This window comes from Mytilus galloprovincialis, chromosome 6 (genome assembly GCF_965363235.1).
Source record: "Mytilus galloprovincialis chromosome 6, xbMytGall1.hap1.1, whole genome shotgun sequence".
Classification (NCBI taxonomy): Eukaryota; Metazoa; Mollusca; class Bivalvia; order Mytilida; family Mytilidae; genus Mytilus; species Mytilus galloprovincialis.
In genome coordinates this window covers 50,804,236-50,822,376 of record NC_134843.1, presented here as the reverse complement: position 1 = coordinate 50,822,376, position 18,141 = coordinate 50,804,236, and the positions used below count along the sequence as shown (strand labels likewise).

Here is an 18,141-nt window from a genome sequence, read left to right as displayed (position 1 = left end):
CGAAGAGATGATTCCAAGTTATTTGTGCGTTTACTTTGATTCAGATTTGTTATCAAGAATGAAGTTATTTATAGATCGAAACTATATTTGAACCAGCGCTAAATTTGATTACTAATTTGATTGAACTGGTATGAAAAGCTTTGCAATACACCATTCTTGCTTTTGTTTACATATATTTTCGTTTAATTTTCAGAGATAAATATAATGTGCAAAGGAAAGAAAAACATGTTTACACTCAAATTTCTCTGGGCGACGACTTACATCCTTTTGTGGTAGGGATGATCAGCTGAGAAATCCAAAATTATCCCACCCTTTTCTAATATTTAGAATAATAAAAATACAAATCTTGACAAATTACAGCCATAGGTGTAGCTTTCATGAGTAATAGACTTCTCATACATTCCTCAAAAGATCTCTTCAAACACTAGCTGTTATTGCTCATCATCGACATCACAAATTATAAAGTTAAAGATTATCCTATTGTATACACCTTTATATCACTATTTGTCCACCTTTATTGGTATTACATAGGGTCCTGTAAATGTATGACGTCAATAGTTCGAGCAGGACAGATTCTGGGGTCAGACTGGATTAGCGATAAGGTGTATAATCGTATTTTCGACCTACTAACATATTTCTCCAAATTTCTGTTTAATATGTTTGAACATGGACATGCCTAATATTTTGAGAGTCACTGGTATATATATGTGCATGTAATAATTGTATCTGAAATATATTTTGATCTTAAATTAATTCTTTTATTTGAGTTCACAATTTAGATTGATGGCAACCTTAATTAATTGTTGACTATATTCTTCCAATTGCCAATATTTTTATACTATTGACAGAACGTCTAGTGCCTGTGATTAAAACTAGCGTCTTGTGTTTTCCTCCTATCTATACAACGGGTTTATATTGATTTAAAAAAATTAACAACAGACATTGACAGAGCAGTCTTCACGCTTAACCACAAGTCCCAGGGCTTTCCATTGAAGCCGGTAGCCAGCGGAAATCCGCCGTTTGCGGTAGATTCAAGTGCCGGCTACTTTACTGACAAAAATATAAATTCAAAAAGACAAAAATATCTTTTTCAAATGTTTACAGGCAGCCGAGAGACGTCTTGTCGCAAAGTCGCGGTCACGATAAACAAGGATGAAAATCAGTGTTTACCTTGGGCTAAATATAGTTCACATGAATTCAGGTCACTGATTGGTTGTCTATTTAAAGTCAGAATGCATCGTTTCTTTTCAAAGATAACAAGAGAGACGTTCTGGTGGTCATTGAACGATAACAATAGAGACGTTCCGATGGTCATTAACTCGTTGGCTTTTTTTTTTTTTGGCTTTTAAAACGTGAAGACAATCAGATAGGATGACAATCTTATGTTATGGAATAATAGTCAAATTAAAGAAAGTGTAGTAGATCATATTGGGCCTAAAAAAAAAAGATATGTGTTTCCGGTAACATCATTTTGAAAAATAGGGTCGGTAGGTCGGAATTCTTTTTTTTTTTTTTTTTTTTTTTTTTTTTTGACATCGTAAATGAAATCCGGAAAATTATCATGGTTTTTCCAAGTCCGGATCCGTAATTAGTTTCAAAAACCGGAAGTGTGCCATTTGCAATGTTTTTGAAGCACCTCAGGGCTCACGCTACCAGGCGACTTGGGCGAAGAAGTCGCCTTCCCGACCATCACTTCGCTTTCCCTGACCTCCAAAAGCGAAAACAAGTCGCCCTGTTCTTGACGACAGTCGCTTTCAGTCGCTTCCGTCATCGGACATTTTCAATTTTTACCAAGTTGATGAAACATCAATTTTTTACTGATAATTAAAGAAATTCAGACATAAACGATTCATTATCTTTAGAAAAGAGGTTGAAGCATTGTCTTCGCAGTGTGTAGCAGGTTATAAAAATACAACTTTTTATCACTTCGTGTATTTTCGCAAGTTCCGGTGCTTGTTACTCGAAAACGTACATCAACCTTAATTTCGGCGGCAAAATAAGTTTGTTACTTCATTTAAGGGTGATAAAAGTTGCCTCCAGTAAATGTTTAATCCATTTATTGCATTAAAACCGTCATGTTCCTTTCCAAATAACTTGTCAAACATCGTTTATTTTGTAAATTTTCTTGCATTCGTCCGCCATTGACCGATTCTAAACTACGGATCTGAACCGGACCAGCTATGACCGAAATCCGTAATTTTACAATAATTACTACGGACGCACGGATGGAACAGCTAACAGAATATTGAGCCCAAAGGGAAAAATTAGGCATTCCACACGCATTAAGAGACTTTTGGTTACATCTAATTGATTGGTGTATATAATTCTCTATATTTTTTATGGATTGTTTCAAACTATTGATTAAAGTTGCTTAACTCTGAGACTATTATACTAATATCAATATATTATGGCCCAGCTTAATAACTTTTATATTTTTTTATGAGAAACACTGAATTTCATACACAAGATAATGTTTAATTAAATTGTAATTGATATATTATAATTTCTTTACATTTTTTAAAATAAAATTATTTTTTTTTAGTGCTAGATATTTAGTTGGTAGTTTCTCACAAGAACCTTAGTAAAACTTAAACAACTTTTAATTTCAAATGTTACTTTAATTGTAATTTTTTACTCATATGAATTGAACAACATAAAAAGAACATTATTTACATATGGCCCTTTATACTATTGTAAAATCCAAACATTGTAGCGCACCGCGCGAATGAGCACTTCTTTTTCAAATTTCACCACTTCTCCCTATCAGTTTCAAAAAGAGAAGTCACTTCTCCCTATAATTCTGAAGTAGTGTGAGCCCTGGCACCTGCTGTGCAAATTTCTTGGATTTTAACCTATTTGGAATACCTTTTGACATTAATAAAATGTTTTACTGGCTTTCTATGCAAGTAGAAGCAAGAGAGAGAAAAAATATTATGTCATCTATCAGAAGCCTGTGTCAAAAACGGGGTCGGTTGATACAATTTTTTTTTTTTTTTTTTTGAAGATCCAATAAAAAAGTTAGGGTCGGGGCTAAAAAACAGGGTCGGTCGGGTTACCGGAAACATCGATCTTTTTTTTCTCGGCCTTGTTCAGAATCTGGAAAACAGTATCTTTAAAAAAGTTTTGAAGTTCATTTTTCAAAACCCACGTGGTGTTCAGAGAATCAAGGTCAAAAACGAAAGTAGAATATTGTCGACTCGACCTCAAATAAATAACATTTCCAAATGATTTATGTATCCGACTTATTGAACAGTATACAAAAAAGCGAAAATCAGAGGATATATCAATTTTCTGTCAATACTTGAGAAACAATTGTATGATTTAATACGCGTAACAGTCTTTATAGAGAAAAGGGGGGTCATTTGTTTACAAATGCACGTAGTTATGCAAAATAAATCGATCAAGATTTTAAATCGATTGAGCGGCCCCCAGACCCCCTGCCGTAAGGCACCAAGCTTACAGCTTGGTGGGCGTCCGGCTTCGCCGAACGCATGTTACAGCCGGCTATTATTTTAATTGAGCCTTCTACTTCGATTTCAATGGAAAGCCCTGAAGTCCTACGCAGCCATGGCTTGTAAAATTGCATTTGGGCTTGTAAAATTCTTCTGTACAATGCAACAAGCCATCAGAAACCAACACCAACTAAAATTTTTAAAAAATTGAGCTTGGGGCTTGTGGACTCAAAAGTTTATTCTGGAGGCTGAGAGAGCATGGAGAGTAAGACTTAATGCAAATTTAGTGGATAAGAAATAAACAAAACTACATTATTTTTTTTTTAGAAAAAAAAAGAATGCCAAGAAAAAAGGCGAAGGCATCAACACGTGCCAAACCAGTGTTACCAGATGGGAATGAAGGGGATACATTATCTGAACAAGAGAAGCAAGAAAAACTAGATGCATTTCTAGAAGATCTTGATAGTAAAGGTAAAGCTAAGAAGTGATAAGTTGATCATATTGATAGTTAGTAGAAAATGAATAAGATTGGTCTCTAGCTTTAGGCATCCTATTTATACAAATGATAGCAAGATGTCATTATCATCAGATATTCAGTTATCATGAGCCACTTTAAATATCTGATAACCAGACAACTTTGAAAACATCTCTTTTCAAAACTCTTCAGAGATGCCAGTATAATCATTTTGATAATTGAGAATGGAAATGGGGATTTTTTTTTTAAAGAGACAACAACCCGACCGGACCAAAGAGCAAAAAACAACTGAACAGGTTTATAGTGTGGAATGCCAGAGGCACGTACATTTGGTCTACATTAGATTCATCATTAGCAAAATGATTAGTGCTCAAAATATTTGTGAGGAAACAATTTTTATGAGGGATCTTTATCAGTGTTCAGCTAGAAATCAAAAGGGGCAGGGTGCCAATGGAGGGCAGGGCACTTTTTTATAATCATGATAATAGGAAAAGGCACTGCTCATTTTTCTATCTACGTTCCTGTTTTTCATAAATTTTTGTAATCTTTTACAAAAATCTTCTCTGAAACTACTGGGTCAAATTTAACCAAACTTTGCCACAATCATAATTAGGATATATAGTTTTAAAATGTGTGCGGTGACTCAGCCAACCAACCAAGATGGCCATCATGTCTAAAAATAGATCATAGGGGGGTAATGTAGATTTTGGCTTATAACTCTGAAACCAAAGCATTTAGAGCAAATCTGTCAAGGGGTTAAATTGTTAATCAAGTCAATATCTATCTGCCGTAAAATTTTCAGATGAATCGGACAACTGGTTGTTGGGTTGCTGCCCCCCAATTGGTAATTTTTAAAGAAATTTTGTCGTTTTTGGTTATTATCTTGAATACTAGTATAGATAGAGATAAACTGTAAACAGCAATAATGTTCAGCAAAGTAAGATCTACAAATAAGTCAAACATGACCAAAATGGTCAGTTGACCTCTTTTAAGGGTTAGAGAGTTATTGCCCTTTATAGTCAATTTTTAACAATTTTCATTAATTTGGTAAATTTTTGAAAATTTTTACAAAATATTTTCCTCTGTAACTAAAGTGCCAAGTTTATTATAGATAGAGAAAATTGTAACTTAGTAGCAAGAATATTCAGTAAAGTAAGAACTATGAACACATCACCATCACCAAAACACAATTTTGTCATGAATCCATCTGTGTCTTTTGTTTAATATGCACATAGACCAAGGTGAACGACACAGGCTCTTAAGTGCCTCTAGTTTATTACATGAGCAGATCACTTTAAAAAATGTGTACCATTACAGAAAGTAATTTAATCTGTAATCTTGCTTTATTTGATTGTGGAGGCCTTGTGGCCCAGTAGTCTAAATAGTCAAACTATTGTGTCACTAGCCAGTCAACACTGAGGTTGTGAGTTTGAATCCTGCATGAGGCAGGTGCACTTGACTCCAATCTTGATATATTTATAGATGTAGATATCAATTGTATATTGATGTTTTTATTTTTGCAGTAATTGAAAAGAAGTTAAAATTGGAAAAACTCATCCATAATGTGTTGAACCACATAGAGGCATGTTATACACAGGAAATAAAGAGATTACCTTTGGTTTGTACAATTTGTAGCTTAGTAATTTTCATATGATATGCATGATTAGAATTTCCTTTCTATAATTGATACCAATTACCTTTAAATGTTATTATAGGGTAATTATTGTTTGTGGTAGTTATTTTTTGACAGACCACGTTCTTGTTCACTAAACAACTTTTTTAACTGATGAAAACAGAATCATAGCTTGAATTCACTGTATTCATTCATTGTGTGTTAAAGAGAGGCAAAAAATATCAAAGGGACATTCAAACTCAAAAGTTGAAAACAAACTGATATTATTAAACTGACAATCCCAGTTGTAAATGTTATTTACAATCCAAAATTTGAAGAAAAAAATATGATACAAAAATTACAACATTGAACATTAAAAAAAGTGGGAGATCTAACAGAGTTGCAATTAAAAACTTTATTTGTGAACCTAAATGAGAAACAAACAATTGCATTGTCAACATTTTATTTAACTGTTTGATTTTCTTGCAGCATTTGTCTCTAATTATCTAATACTTTGAATTAATCTTTTAATACATGCTTTAAAATGTACATTATAATCATGTTTAATGAAATCTTACTGGTTAATATATTTTCAGACCATAAGACACATGAAACTGAGTGATTTCATAGGTTTGTATTTATATGTCAACACAGTCAGATGAAGCAGAAAAACAATATTACAAATGGCAAAGTAAAAATAACTTTGAAAATAAAATCAGTCAGTGACATTATCAAGCGGTAGTATTTTTGTCATCAGACTAGTGCAGAAGCACTGGTAATTACCTGATCAGTCCAGTGAATATCTGAGATTGTTTGCAAAACTTGTAGCATGTATTTTATTGAATCTATGAGAAAAAGTTACAAATTTGTCATCAACCTCGTTATCATCCTTTTACTGGTATCCATATTTTGTTCTATATGGGTTCTGGTACTTCTAATCAAAGGAAACCAGTTGAAGATGTGGAATACCAAATAACATATATAAAATTGAGAACATGGCTAGACCATGTGCTTGTAATAAACAAAATCTATAAATATCACTCATGGTTAACAAACATAAACAAACATTCTGACATATGATGCTGCGATGGAAGCACATGTCTATCCCATGTATAAGTTGAAAAAGCCTACATGAATACCTGGAGAAGTTTTAGATACAAAAAAAAAGCTATGCAGAATGATTTAGGCCTTTTTAAACAACATTAATGAAAGTGACAATAAAGTGCCAGAGAATTAGCTTTTAATATATTAGTATTGAAGACTGAAAAAGTATGAAAGAATATGAGGAATTATTATGTTGGGGACAATTATTCTTTAAAAAAGTTACAATTCCTCAATTGAGTAATAGCTGACTAATGCTAAAAATATGGAGTTTTAGTTAAAGAAAAAAAGAAGGTAAAATCAGGCTTATTATGTCATGATAACCTGATTCAAAACATGTGAACATTTGACATCAAATAAATTGTAACAATGTAACAATTGATGTTTGGGTTCATTAACCATTAATCAATCAATCTCTTTGTTAATAGCCTTAGGAGGAACAGTAGATGCAGTATTGGTGAATCCAGATATATGTGAGGCTGATGATGATTTTGATCCAGCACAAATGCAGCGTGTTTCTACAGTCAAAAAAGCATGTGCCAAGTTAGTTAAAATTTCAAGATTTAAGAAGACTACTTTAAATTCAGGAATTATCACGATTTTTTTATTTTTTGAAAAATTTGACAATGTAATATATTCACAATAATTTAAACTCACATTTTTTAAATTTTTTATTTGAATAAAAGAAGGATTTTTTTCAATATCACAAAACTTAAAATCCGATTTTAGTCATAACAAAGTGGCAATAATAAATGCACGCAATAATTTCTGAATTTACAGTATCATGAAAGCATGGATATATTTGCAGGTGGTTAATTTTTGCCATATCGATGATTTTAAACCTTTTCAATCAAGGATATATGCCTTTCAAATCAGTATGATTTGCTTTCTACAAAATATTTCATGTCATAGGAAAATAAGCAGAAATAACCCTGGCGTCAACATTTTAATGTTTAAAGTAATAATGCATGCAGTCATTGGCAGTTGTTATCATTAATATTAACTTAGGGTTATGTCATAAAACTAACAACAAAGATAAAAAGATGAGGTCTAATTGCCTAAAACTCTTTACCAGAGACCAAATGACATAAAAGCTAACAAAAAATTGGTCACCGTAAAGCCTTCAATAATGAGCTTTTTAGCTTTTTGCATGGTGAGCAATAAAAGGTTCCAAAATGGCAAATGCAAAACAATTAAAACAAGAAAACTAACAGCCTGATCAGGCGCGGATCCAGAGGGGGGGTTCCGGGGGTTGGAACCCCCCCTTTTTTTTTGGACGATCAATGCATTTGAATGGGGATATGTAATTGGAACACCCCCACACCCCCCTTTGTTCTCGGTTAGGAACCCCCCTTTTTTAAAATGGCTGGATCCGCCCCTGCTGATTTATGTATAAAACATGCAACAACAGACAACATTTTGATGGACTTTTTTTTATCTGTACCAGATAAAGATTTTAACACAGTGAGTTGACTAAAAGCAGAAATGTGATAGTGCAGATCAGGTTTAGGTTTAAGGTAGGATTGTAGTCACACCAACTTTAAATTTAACTTGCTATGCTTGTTTTATTTAGATCAAGACTAAATTCAATAAGAATGTATGATACTATATCAGAGGAAGGCTCAGCAGACAATAGTATAATGGCATCAACAAAGGTAAGGTCTTTAAAAAAAATCTATGTGGCAGGATAGGTACATTACGAGTCAAGTTCTAGGATAGAAAACCTTTCAAGAATGTGACCTTCAGAAGGTCACTTATTACTTGGTTTGTAACATGACAGATGCCACATGTGGAGCAGGGGATCTGCTTACCCTTTCGGAGCACCTGAGATCACCATGAAGTTTTTAGTGGGGTTCGCGTTGCTATGTCTTTAGTTTTCTATGTTGTGTTTTGTGTACTATTGTTTACCATGATAATCATTCTACCATATTTTGGTTTCTCTTAAAAAGGGTGACAAATAACTGAAAATTATAATAATCATTTATAATCATTCTAAAAAATATAGTTTCCAAATAACAAGGTTATCAAGTTCATGCAGAAGACAGTTTATCTTTTTAAACAAAGGAATATTCAATAGAGCAATTACAGAAATAAAAGTGAATACTGTAACTTAATCACAAAGATAATATAAAAATGAAGTTGTGGTATGATTGCCAATGAGACGACTCTTCACAAAAGACCAAATTACACAAAATTAACAAGGATAAGTCACTGTATGGCTTCAGCAATGAGCAAAGCCTATACCACATAGTCAGCTATAAAAGGTCTAGAAATGACAAATGGAAAACAATTCAAACTATTTGGTATGTATAGTATTGATTGAATGAGAAACGATTATTTATTCATTGAAAAATAGGTTATATAGTCTTTGAAATAGTTTGTGTTTAATTGAAATGTATTACTATTTTTTGTAGAAAAAGACTGGAGTAAAGAAGGCAAGGAAAGGAAAGAACAGTAGCATTTTAGCCAACATATCTAATACCATGCCTCCACCAGTTATGCCCCCGCCTCCATCCTCAGCTTATAGAAATGGGTATGGTAGAATAGACAACTTTATAGTTTGATGTATTTTTTGTTCTTATGTTGAGTGAGTGGTTGAAATATGATGCTATATTGCCTAAATTTTTCTGCAAAATTATAATTGATATTCAGCACTGCTATCATTAGGGACTAGTGATTAAGGATTTAAAGAATAAATATTATTTCTAGTTTATCCTGCATCATGACGATCACAAAGACGCTTGATGAATTTTTATAGAGCAGGGATACAGGAGATCCCCTTTATCTGGTATATGACAGCCAATGGCGCACAAAATTAACGAACTTTTCAGGTGAAGGACATAACTCGAAAGGGTCTTTTGAGAGTCTATAATTGCATATTTTGTTTAAACTATAATGCTTTCTTTTGGAACAGTAATACAAAATTTTGTTAAATGCAAGAGATATTTTAAAATTGAAATTGATATTGAGCGAAATCATAAACTGTTGTCAGATGTGAACATATTTCTTTGTGCTTTATTCATCCAGTGTTCTCCCCAGGCAGTTTTAGCGCTGTGCTTTTCAGTGCTATCACAATTTCCCGCTGTTCTATTGCAATGACCGTTGCGCTGTCCAACGCAAGCGCGTCACTATATTTTTATCGTAATTTTTTTCAATTTATTTTTCAAATTTCTCGCTTATTTTTCACTTTGGATCACGTGATTGACTGGTTTACTATTTCTGAATAAATTATTTCTGTTGTATTAAGTAACTCTGTGGGACCAGTCTAATAAAATACAAAATGGTGAATTTGGAAGGTAAAAATAAACAAAGATTTCAACATTCACATCTATTTTTTTAATTAAAAGAATATATAGAGGCATATATGAATGAAATGAGATGAAATAAATTGACCGCATTTCCCGAAGACACTCACAAACTTGTTTTACGAACTTTGAACAAACGATGATTTAAGAAGCGATCATACACAGGGGTTTGTTACAATTTGCCGGGTTTACTATCCATACAAACCGGAAAATGATCAAGTCTTTGAAGTTTTAATTATCACCTATTCAAACTAATAATTGTTTAGTCAGCAATTCTACAGTAATAAATCTTACCATTTGAAAACAATTGAAAGGATATGATTAGAAAAACAAACCCCAAGCTGATAGGACTGGAGAAATTCACTTTCTCAATGTCCAACTTGGATGAAGCCATTTGAATATTTTAAAACGTTATGGTCAGAAAAATGAGAAATCGTTATGCTAAAAAATGTCAATTCCTGTCAAACGTCGTAAGGTTAACAGTATACTGCTACAGTGGGTTACAAAACCAAACACAGAAGCCAACAATGACTATTGTTGGTCCTACATGTTCTGCAACACCACCTGTTAGTGCTAAGAAATCTTCAGATAGGCAGTCTGGTATAGATCCATCATGGAAAAAGACTTCTCCTTGGGTTTTATACACAGATAATATGAGGATTATAAGATAAGATAAGATAACTTTATTAGCACTAACGCATTGACATTATATGAATTTACAATGGAGAAAAAAAAAGACTCTTCTTCTATATCCAGACAATAACATTAACAAACCAAGGGGTATTAACTTCCATGAGCATGATGAGGACATCATTACAAGAGAAAACATCAATAGCATAATATAGGAAAAACACATAACAAATCAATTACAAACAAACCGCGCGCTGCGACAAAGTTACTGAGAATTGTCCAAAATTACGTGTTTACCACAGCGCTATCTAAAAATCCTGGGGAGAACACTGAATTTCATCATGTTTAAAAATAATAAGGGCTTGTATTGGCCTACAGAACTAAGTTTGTGTGTGAGTATTGTAATAATAAGAACCCACACTTGATATCTGATGCTTATAGATGAATCGCAATAATTGATCTCACAAATTCCTACAAATAGCAGACACCAAATAACATTACAGTATGATAATGAAAATGATTTTTCGGATCTTTTATATGCACATACAAAAATATTTTATGTTTTGTTTTCAGGTATTTTACGCCTGTGAATAGAGGTTTAGCTGCCGCAGGATGGGACACCCCTATGATAACCCCCAAATTTGACCCTAGGTAAGCATGTTTTAAACTTCGCAAGATGAAAAAAAAAGCATTTATAAACCAACTTAATGAGGTAAAAATTAATAACTAGAAATAAATGAATTATTTCTAAAATATGTGCATTGTTTTTACATCAAGCATTTAGAATGAAGTTGTAATATGAATTTAGTTTCATTATGTTTAATAGCGGACAAAAAAATGGATATTTGTGATTGTAATATCATGAAAGGTTTACTGATGTTATAATTCATGAAGAAATTGATTTATCAAATTGAACTCCAAACTATTATCTAATCCGCTTTATATTTATTTAATATGACCAATATTGTGTTCTTTTATTTATAGATTACCTGTTACCCCTACTCAGATGAGAGATGCTAAACCAGGGGAACAGTACATGTCATTAGGTGGTAGTCCTATTAGAAACCCAGTATCCATGATGCAGGTAAATGTTCTAAAGGGTAGATATTGTTCTGTCTTTGCAGGGCTATTATAATGAACAGACATAATTGTGGTATCACCATGTTATCTGTTGAATCATATATGTCTTTTTTTCACCAAACTTCAGTTTTGTTATGCCCCATAATATAAATTAGGGCAAAATTTGGTTTCTAAATAACATTTTCTAACTATAATTTAAAAATGCTCCTTTGACAGGACAAGATTAAATACAATTGTTTTGTGGTATTTTGATGGTATTATGATTGCTAATGAGACAACTATATACTAGAGACCAACTGACATAGATGTAAGCAACTATGGGGCTGCTTCATTTGTTCTAGGTCGGGCTATGCCCGGTTCGCCCTATCACGTGACCGGGTTAAATATGGTTGAAAAAAAACGAGTGGAACTGGCTGATTTAAAGATGGCGACAGAAGTTCATATTTATACTTTTTTGCTTTCTAAGCTAGGGAATATAAAAGGTGAACCTATTAACAATAAATACATAGTTTTAAAATGCAATCTTTTTCTCTGAGGCTTTATTCATCATCAATGATCATAAAAACGTTTCTCAAAGATAATTTTATAAATTTGGCAATTTAATATCGTCATAGTGGACCAATGCAGTATCATGTAATATACTAGACTGATTGACAAAAATCAATCTTCACCTTTTAAATTTCGATTATTTATTTAAAATTGCTCTTCCCGCCATACTTTTATGACCGGCTGATTGCTTGCCGGTGAGTGAAGACCAGCGAGGGCGGCGTATGCCTATTTGCGCTGGCGGCTGATTTTACAGCAAATGAAGCGACTGTGCCTATACCGGCAGCGTTGACCGGGCTAACCAGGTTAAGCGGCTGTGGCAAATGAAGTACTATCTATATGTCACTGTACAGTTTTCAACAAAGAGCTTAACACAGAGAAAGTTTTAAAGCACCTTGACATGACATAACATTTTTGCAATGACAAAACTTGTGTTTTTGTGGATATTTAAATTCTTGGTTTTATCAAAGCCTGCATATAACCTCGAGAAAAATTGTAATTTGTTGAACACTTTAATTTCTCAGTTCACCTCCACCCATGAAGTCTACCAAATTTAGTATTTAACACGTTTTATGAATCCACAGTAGACTTCAGTGGTGGGGGAGGCTCCAGTCATATTTAGTGATTTCCTATATAATCAACGAAATTTTTCCCACAAAAAGGGGACCTGGAAACCTAGGCCTCTCCCCCTCAGGACCCACCTATGGCCTTGAAATATGCATATATCACACTTGTAATTATTTAAGGGGTCACTTATGAAAGCATGGTCTCTCAAAATATTACGTCATGCAGAAAACTGTTTGTTTGCAACCAATGTTTTTAAAATGAAAAATAAAAAAGTTTGAAGTTAAGTTTTTGAAATGTATTATGTATGAAGATAATATTCAAGCTGTTGCAATGTATTATTTGTTTGCTTTTCAGAAAGTTTTAAGAGACCAGCCAGAACTTTTGCAACAGTTTAATTCTCCAGATAGAATAACAGATGTTTTGAGTGCACTTTCAGACATTATAGGGAAAGCTAAAGAGAACGGGGAATAGTGGCTGAAAATTATTGAACGTGTTTTCTTAAATGATTCTGTGTGTGTACAGTACTTATTTTAATTTGACAGATTTTTTTTATACAATGTGCAATTTTAATTGCATATGTAAAGTTTTTAGTTTCTGTAGATGTAATATTTAAATTTTATTGCATCTTATTCAGTTATGATATCGACTGTATGCATAACATCATATTATATTATTAATTGATGGATCAGAGCTTCTCCATTTCAACAGGAACATTTTTCAGGTGGGCAGACCTGTCAACTTTTGAAAATCGCAAAAGGGTTAAGTTGTTTAGTTTGTGACCAGGTTTTAAGGTTTACATTTTTTGCAATGTTTCTGAGTGCACTGTTTTTTACTCTTGAAAAAGTCTCTTATCGTTTCTTTTTTTTTTGTCTTTTGGTATACTTATGATGAGCTACTAAGCCTTAAATTCTTTTATTTGCATGATTCTTTTACTTTTTAATTGGCAAAATAATTTAATAGAGAAAAATGGCTCAGAAAAATAAAGGATACAAAATAAAGACTCCGCTCCCCTGTTTGATTTCCTTGTGACGAAAGACAGAATGAAATGGAAAAGCTCTCATCAGACTTACAGTTATCATCATGATTTTGTGCTTTTATGTCTTCTGTATTCTATACAGTCTCTGTGAGATTGTTCACCTTTTTTATCTGTCCTTCATATCATTGTATATTATTATGTAATACATTGTCTTATTGTAAACATATATATATTAACAGGGAAAGGATACTATTTTAACATGAAAAGAAAATCGAACATTTTTCTTAGACTTCAATATTCATTAATGATATTGTTTAAACGTGAAAAGAAAAAATGACCATTTTTCTTAGACTTCAATATTCATTAATGATATTGTTTAAACGTGAAAAGAAAAAATGAACATTTTTCTCAGACTTAAATATTCATTAATGAACACATAAACTTAACCAAGAAGTTTCACTTTTTGCTGACTTATAAAATGTCTTTTCTGAATTGTTTTTTTTAGAAAAAAAAATACATTTTTTAAACTCTCCATCCAATAACTTAAGGTGTCAGACCACCAATTAAAAATCCCTATCTGTTCAACCAAATTTTGCAATTTTCACAGCTTTCTAAATATTTTACCTTAAGTTTAACTTCATAGAAACCAGGTATATCCTTAATTGTACATGTATCAGCTTTCTACATGCCAATTTTCACCATACCTTTAAAGCCTTCTAACAAAATAACTGACCTTCAAACAGAGGTACTCCAAAAAAAAACTCGTTTTCTGGAAATCTAAAATTAGTAAACTATGGAGCGCATTAATCCTCAATTTTTAATGCAAACTCATAGACAAGTAAATTTTGGCTCAAAATGATCTAGATATATTTCTCTTTCACCATAAGTTTCATTTCTGCAAATTTGTTGGTAAGTTTAAGTAAACAAGGACATCAAAAGCACTATTTTGTGTCAGAGTAGGGTTACTTTTACATACGTTCTAAATTGGAGGGAGTAATTGGTGGTCTGACACCTTAAGGTGGTACATAACACTACTGGGAGATAACTCAGTAAAAATCAGCTGAATGTTTTAGTCATCTACTATTGTTAAGGAAATATTAAGCTTGGCAATGATCAAAGTTATTGTTTGTCAAACTAAATTTTTTTCAAATAAAGGGTATGGTTCAAGTCTAATTTTTTATCAAAGAGTCAATGTTAATACTTTGTCAAAAGTTTATGAAAATTAAACCAGCCAAATTAATTTTAGTCAAGGTGTCTGGTACCCCCTCAATATGATCTTTTACATAACCATTTTCTTGGATTTGAAAGTGAAAGTGAAGAAACAAAAAAAATATTTAAAATAAATTTTACAAATAAAAATCAGTTGATGTTCCATGCTTGACAACGAAAGAAAAAGATATATATTGTTTTTACATTTTATATGGTGAAATGTGTAAATATGATGAAATGCCTTCTAAATATCCCATTTTATTTTTGCCATGATTTCCAAATGCATAATGTAGGCATATCATATTAATTGCTAAGTGTGTGATTTGATCGCTTTATAAAATTATATTTATATGGACTCATCATGTCCTTATGAAATGGAAGACCTTTACACAATTTGATTATCACAGATTTTTACATCTAAAAAATTGTATAGTTAGCATCATAGTTTTACCAAATATCTATCAATTCAGTGAATATTTTAAATATAGTTCTAACTGGTAAATTTATTTTAAGGCATTTTGAAAGAGGTAGGTATTCATGATAACTTCAAATAGAAAAAATAGATTAGTACCTTAATGTCTGCATGGGTTTTTGTTTCCCATCTACAATAGTAGAGGGACATTTATGTTTTCTGGTCTGTGTGTCCGTTCATTCATTCATCTGTCTGTCCCACGTCAGATTAAAGTTTTTAGTTTAGGACTCTAGGTAGTTTTTGATGAAGTTGGGAGTCCAACAATCAACTTTAAACTAAGAACACAGGTTCCCCTGTGTTATGATATTTCTAATTTAAATGCCAAATTAGAGTTTTGACCCAAATTTCATGGTTCACAGAACATAGAAAATGATAGTGCAAGTGTTGGGCATCCGTGTTCATGCATTTTTTCAAAATCTGAGTACTTTAATTGGGTGTATACAGCTTTTTTTTAGCTGTTGGTTTCTATCCTTTGCCTAGGGAGATGTTTAATTGTGGTCAGTATGTAGGTTGATGATAAAACAACCCAACGACAACAAAAACTACAGATGTACACTTAAACATTTTTCTTAATTTTTGTAAAGATTTTTAAGTTTTAAATTATTATTTGAGTTTTCGAGTTGTAAAATGCCTTCTGCTTCAGTTACTTATTTTGGAGGAGTGGCCTGAAGGCTAACTGGTAGATTTTTTTTTTGTCCATGTAAATGTTGTACAAACTTAATATAAGTTATGTCTGTAACACTAATGTCTTCTGAAGTAGTTTATATGGTAGATTTGTAATACTTATTATTTTTTTGAATTCAAGGGTCCAAAATAGGGACTATTATTTTTTTTTAATTCAAGGGTTCAAAATAGGGACTATTAATTTTTTTTTTAATTCAAGGGTCCAAAATAGTGACACACTTCTTCCAGGTTCTGTCAAATATTTAGATAAAATATTCGGATGTAAGAGTATAAATGTTTAGAAAATGTATATGCTTAGAAAATGCTGCATTTTTTTCTTGATATCTAATTTTTTTTTTATTAAAAAACCAATTTGTTCTGTAATGCTTTGTTAATAAAGAAAAAAATGCATACAAGAAATTGGTAGGTAATTATTGTATATCTATATGTAGTCTAAAAAAAGACTTATATATAAATAATATTTTATTGTAAACATTTTGATATAACCTCAGAGTTTGTATACAGTCTTTTATTATCATCACAATCTAAGAATATTACCATATGAATATTTACTTCCAAATTAACCCTGAATAATAAGTTATAATACCATGATAAATAGCATTGGTTTTAAACTTCTGAACATAGACTTGGAAATGTATAAACAAGCTAAGCATTGATGACAAAGTGTAGATTTCCATGTCATTGAAGTTACCATATAGGGTAGTTCAAGGAAGGTGATGCCTGATTAAATGTACAAGGAGCATATGAGTAACTTGCAATATTATTAGGATTAGGTAAACGCAACACTATTTATCGGTCGTCCCACTGTCTATATCACTCTGTTCAGCTCTTAATATTATTCCGTATCATGTCTTTGTGACGTCAAATACGTTGACCCGGCCTTAATAACTTTGACCCGGACATATCAGCGACGTCATAATGTTTGAACCGACATTAATAACTTTGACCCGAACTTATCAAGTCATCTTTTGTGTGCTGGTGAAACAAAGAAAACACTTCTGAAACACGCAAATATAGCCCGATAAATCGATTATCAGATTATCTGCATATTGATATTGTAAAATATCAGCTGCTTGACATTATATGAAGGCTTTTTGATCTCGTTCGCTACGCTCACTCGACAAAAAGCTTCATATTATGTCTCGCAGCTGATATTTTACGATATCAACATGCAGATAATCTGATAATCGGTACATACACTTCATTTGTGGTAATGTGTGGACAGAGGTTTTTTGAGTCTATCTGTTCTTTTCACTTTCACATTTATGAGACATAGTCAATTTATTTAGAATTTCACAATATATGAATTTATTGTCATTTCCAAGTGCATAAAATGCATGCTAAAACAACTTGTTTTATGTAAGGCATTTCCTTTCTATGGATTATGCTTTTATGTTCATTGAAATTTCAACTATTATTTTTTTTTAATTACACATTTTCAACTTTTTCTTAATTTTAAATAAACTGTAGTTAGGACCAAAATTGTACTTGGTCCTTCAATCAGAATTGTACTGTTAAATTTATTTATATTGAAGGATTAAAAGTAGGACTAATAATTAAGATTAAATGTATAAAACCAAACTACTTTAGACAATTTGTTTGAAGTATTTTGAAAAGTGGTATAAATCAATACCTCTTTATACAGTCTCAGTTTTAAAAAATAAATAATCACCAAATTGAATGTGTATTGATTGACTTTATATTTAGGCCATTTGATCTCTTCTCATTTGTCTAAATAATGTATAAGTTTAGTTTCTTTTTTGTTACCTATTCTGACATTCGACTTGGATTTCTCTTAAACTGAGTTTTACTGTGCATATTGTTGTGTGTTTGTTTTTTCTACATTGTCTTGAGGTATGCGGGAGGGTTGAGATCTCAAAAAACATGATTAACCCACGGCATTTTTGCGCCTGTCCCTAGTCAGGAGCCTCTGGTCTTTGTTAGATTTGTATGATTTTTGTCGAGCCTGCAACTTTTGTTGCAGAAAGCTCGACATAGGGATAGTGATCCGGCGGCAGTGTTAGCTAACTTT

The 18,141-nt window shown here is 32.2% G+C and overlaps 1 protein-coding gene across 1 annotated transcript; it reads left to right on the top strand.

Annotated features, from left to right (window-relative positions):
• The first annotated feature begins 26 nt into the window (after positions 1–26).
• Positions 27–16,017, top strand: LOC143079812 (borealin-like). The gene is made up of 10 exons (XM_076255422.1): positions 27–128; positions 3,780–3,923; positions 5,451–5,545; positions 6,136–6,169; positions 7,069–7,183; positions 8,214–8,295; positions 9,055–9,173; positions 11,149–11,226; positions 11,560–11,659; positions 13,123–16,017. Exons 2-10 carry the CDS (start codon positions 3,791–3,793, stop codon positions 13,237–13,239), a joined length of 873 nt encoding a protein of 290 aa, XP_076111537.1. The 5' UTR covers positions 27–128; positions 3,780–3,790; the 3' UTR covers positions 13,240–16,017.
• Positions 16,018–18,141: the final 2,124 nt, after the last annotated feature.

Bases quoted from the DNA above. Each gene is read 5' to 3' on its own strand.
- LOC143079812 (XM_076255422.1), top strand. From the start codon at position 3,791: ATGCCAAGAAAAAAGGCGAAGGCATCAACACGTGCCAAACCAGTGTTA. The intron at 3,924-5,450 runs GTAAAGCTAAGA...TTATTTTTGCAG, and splicing joins AGAAGATCTTGATAGTAAAG to TAATTGAAAAGAAGTTAAAA. The intron at 8,296-9,054 runs GTAAGGTCTTTA...TATTTTTTGTAG, and splicing joins GTATAATGGCATCAACAAAG to AAAAAGACTGGAGTAAAGAA.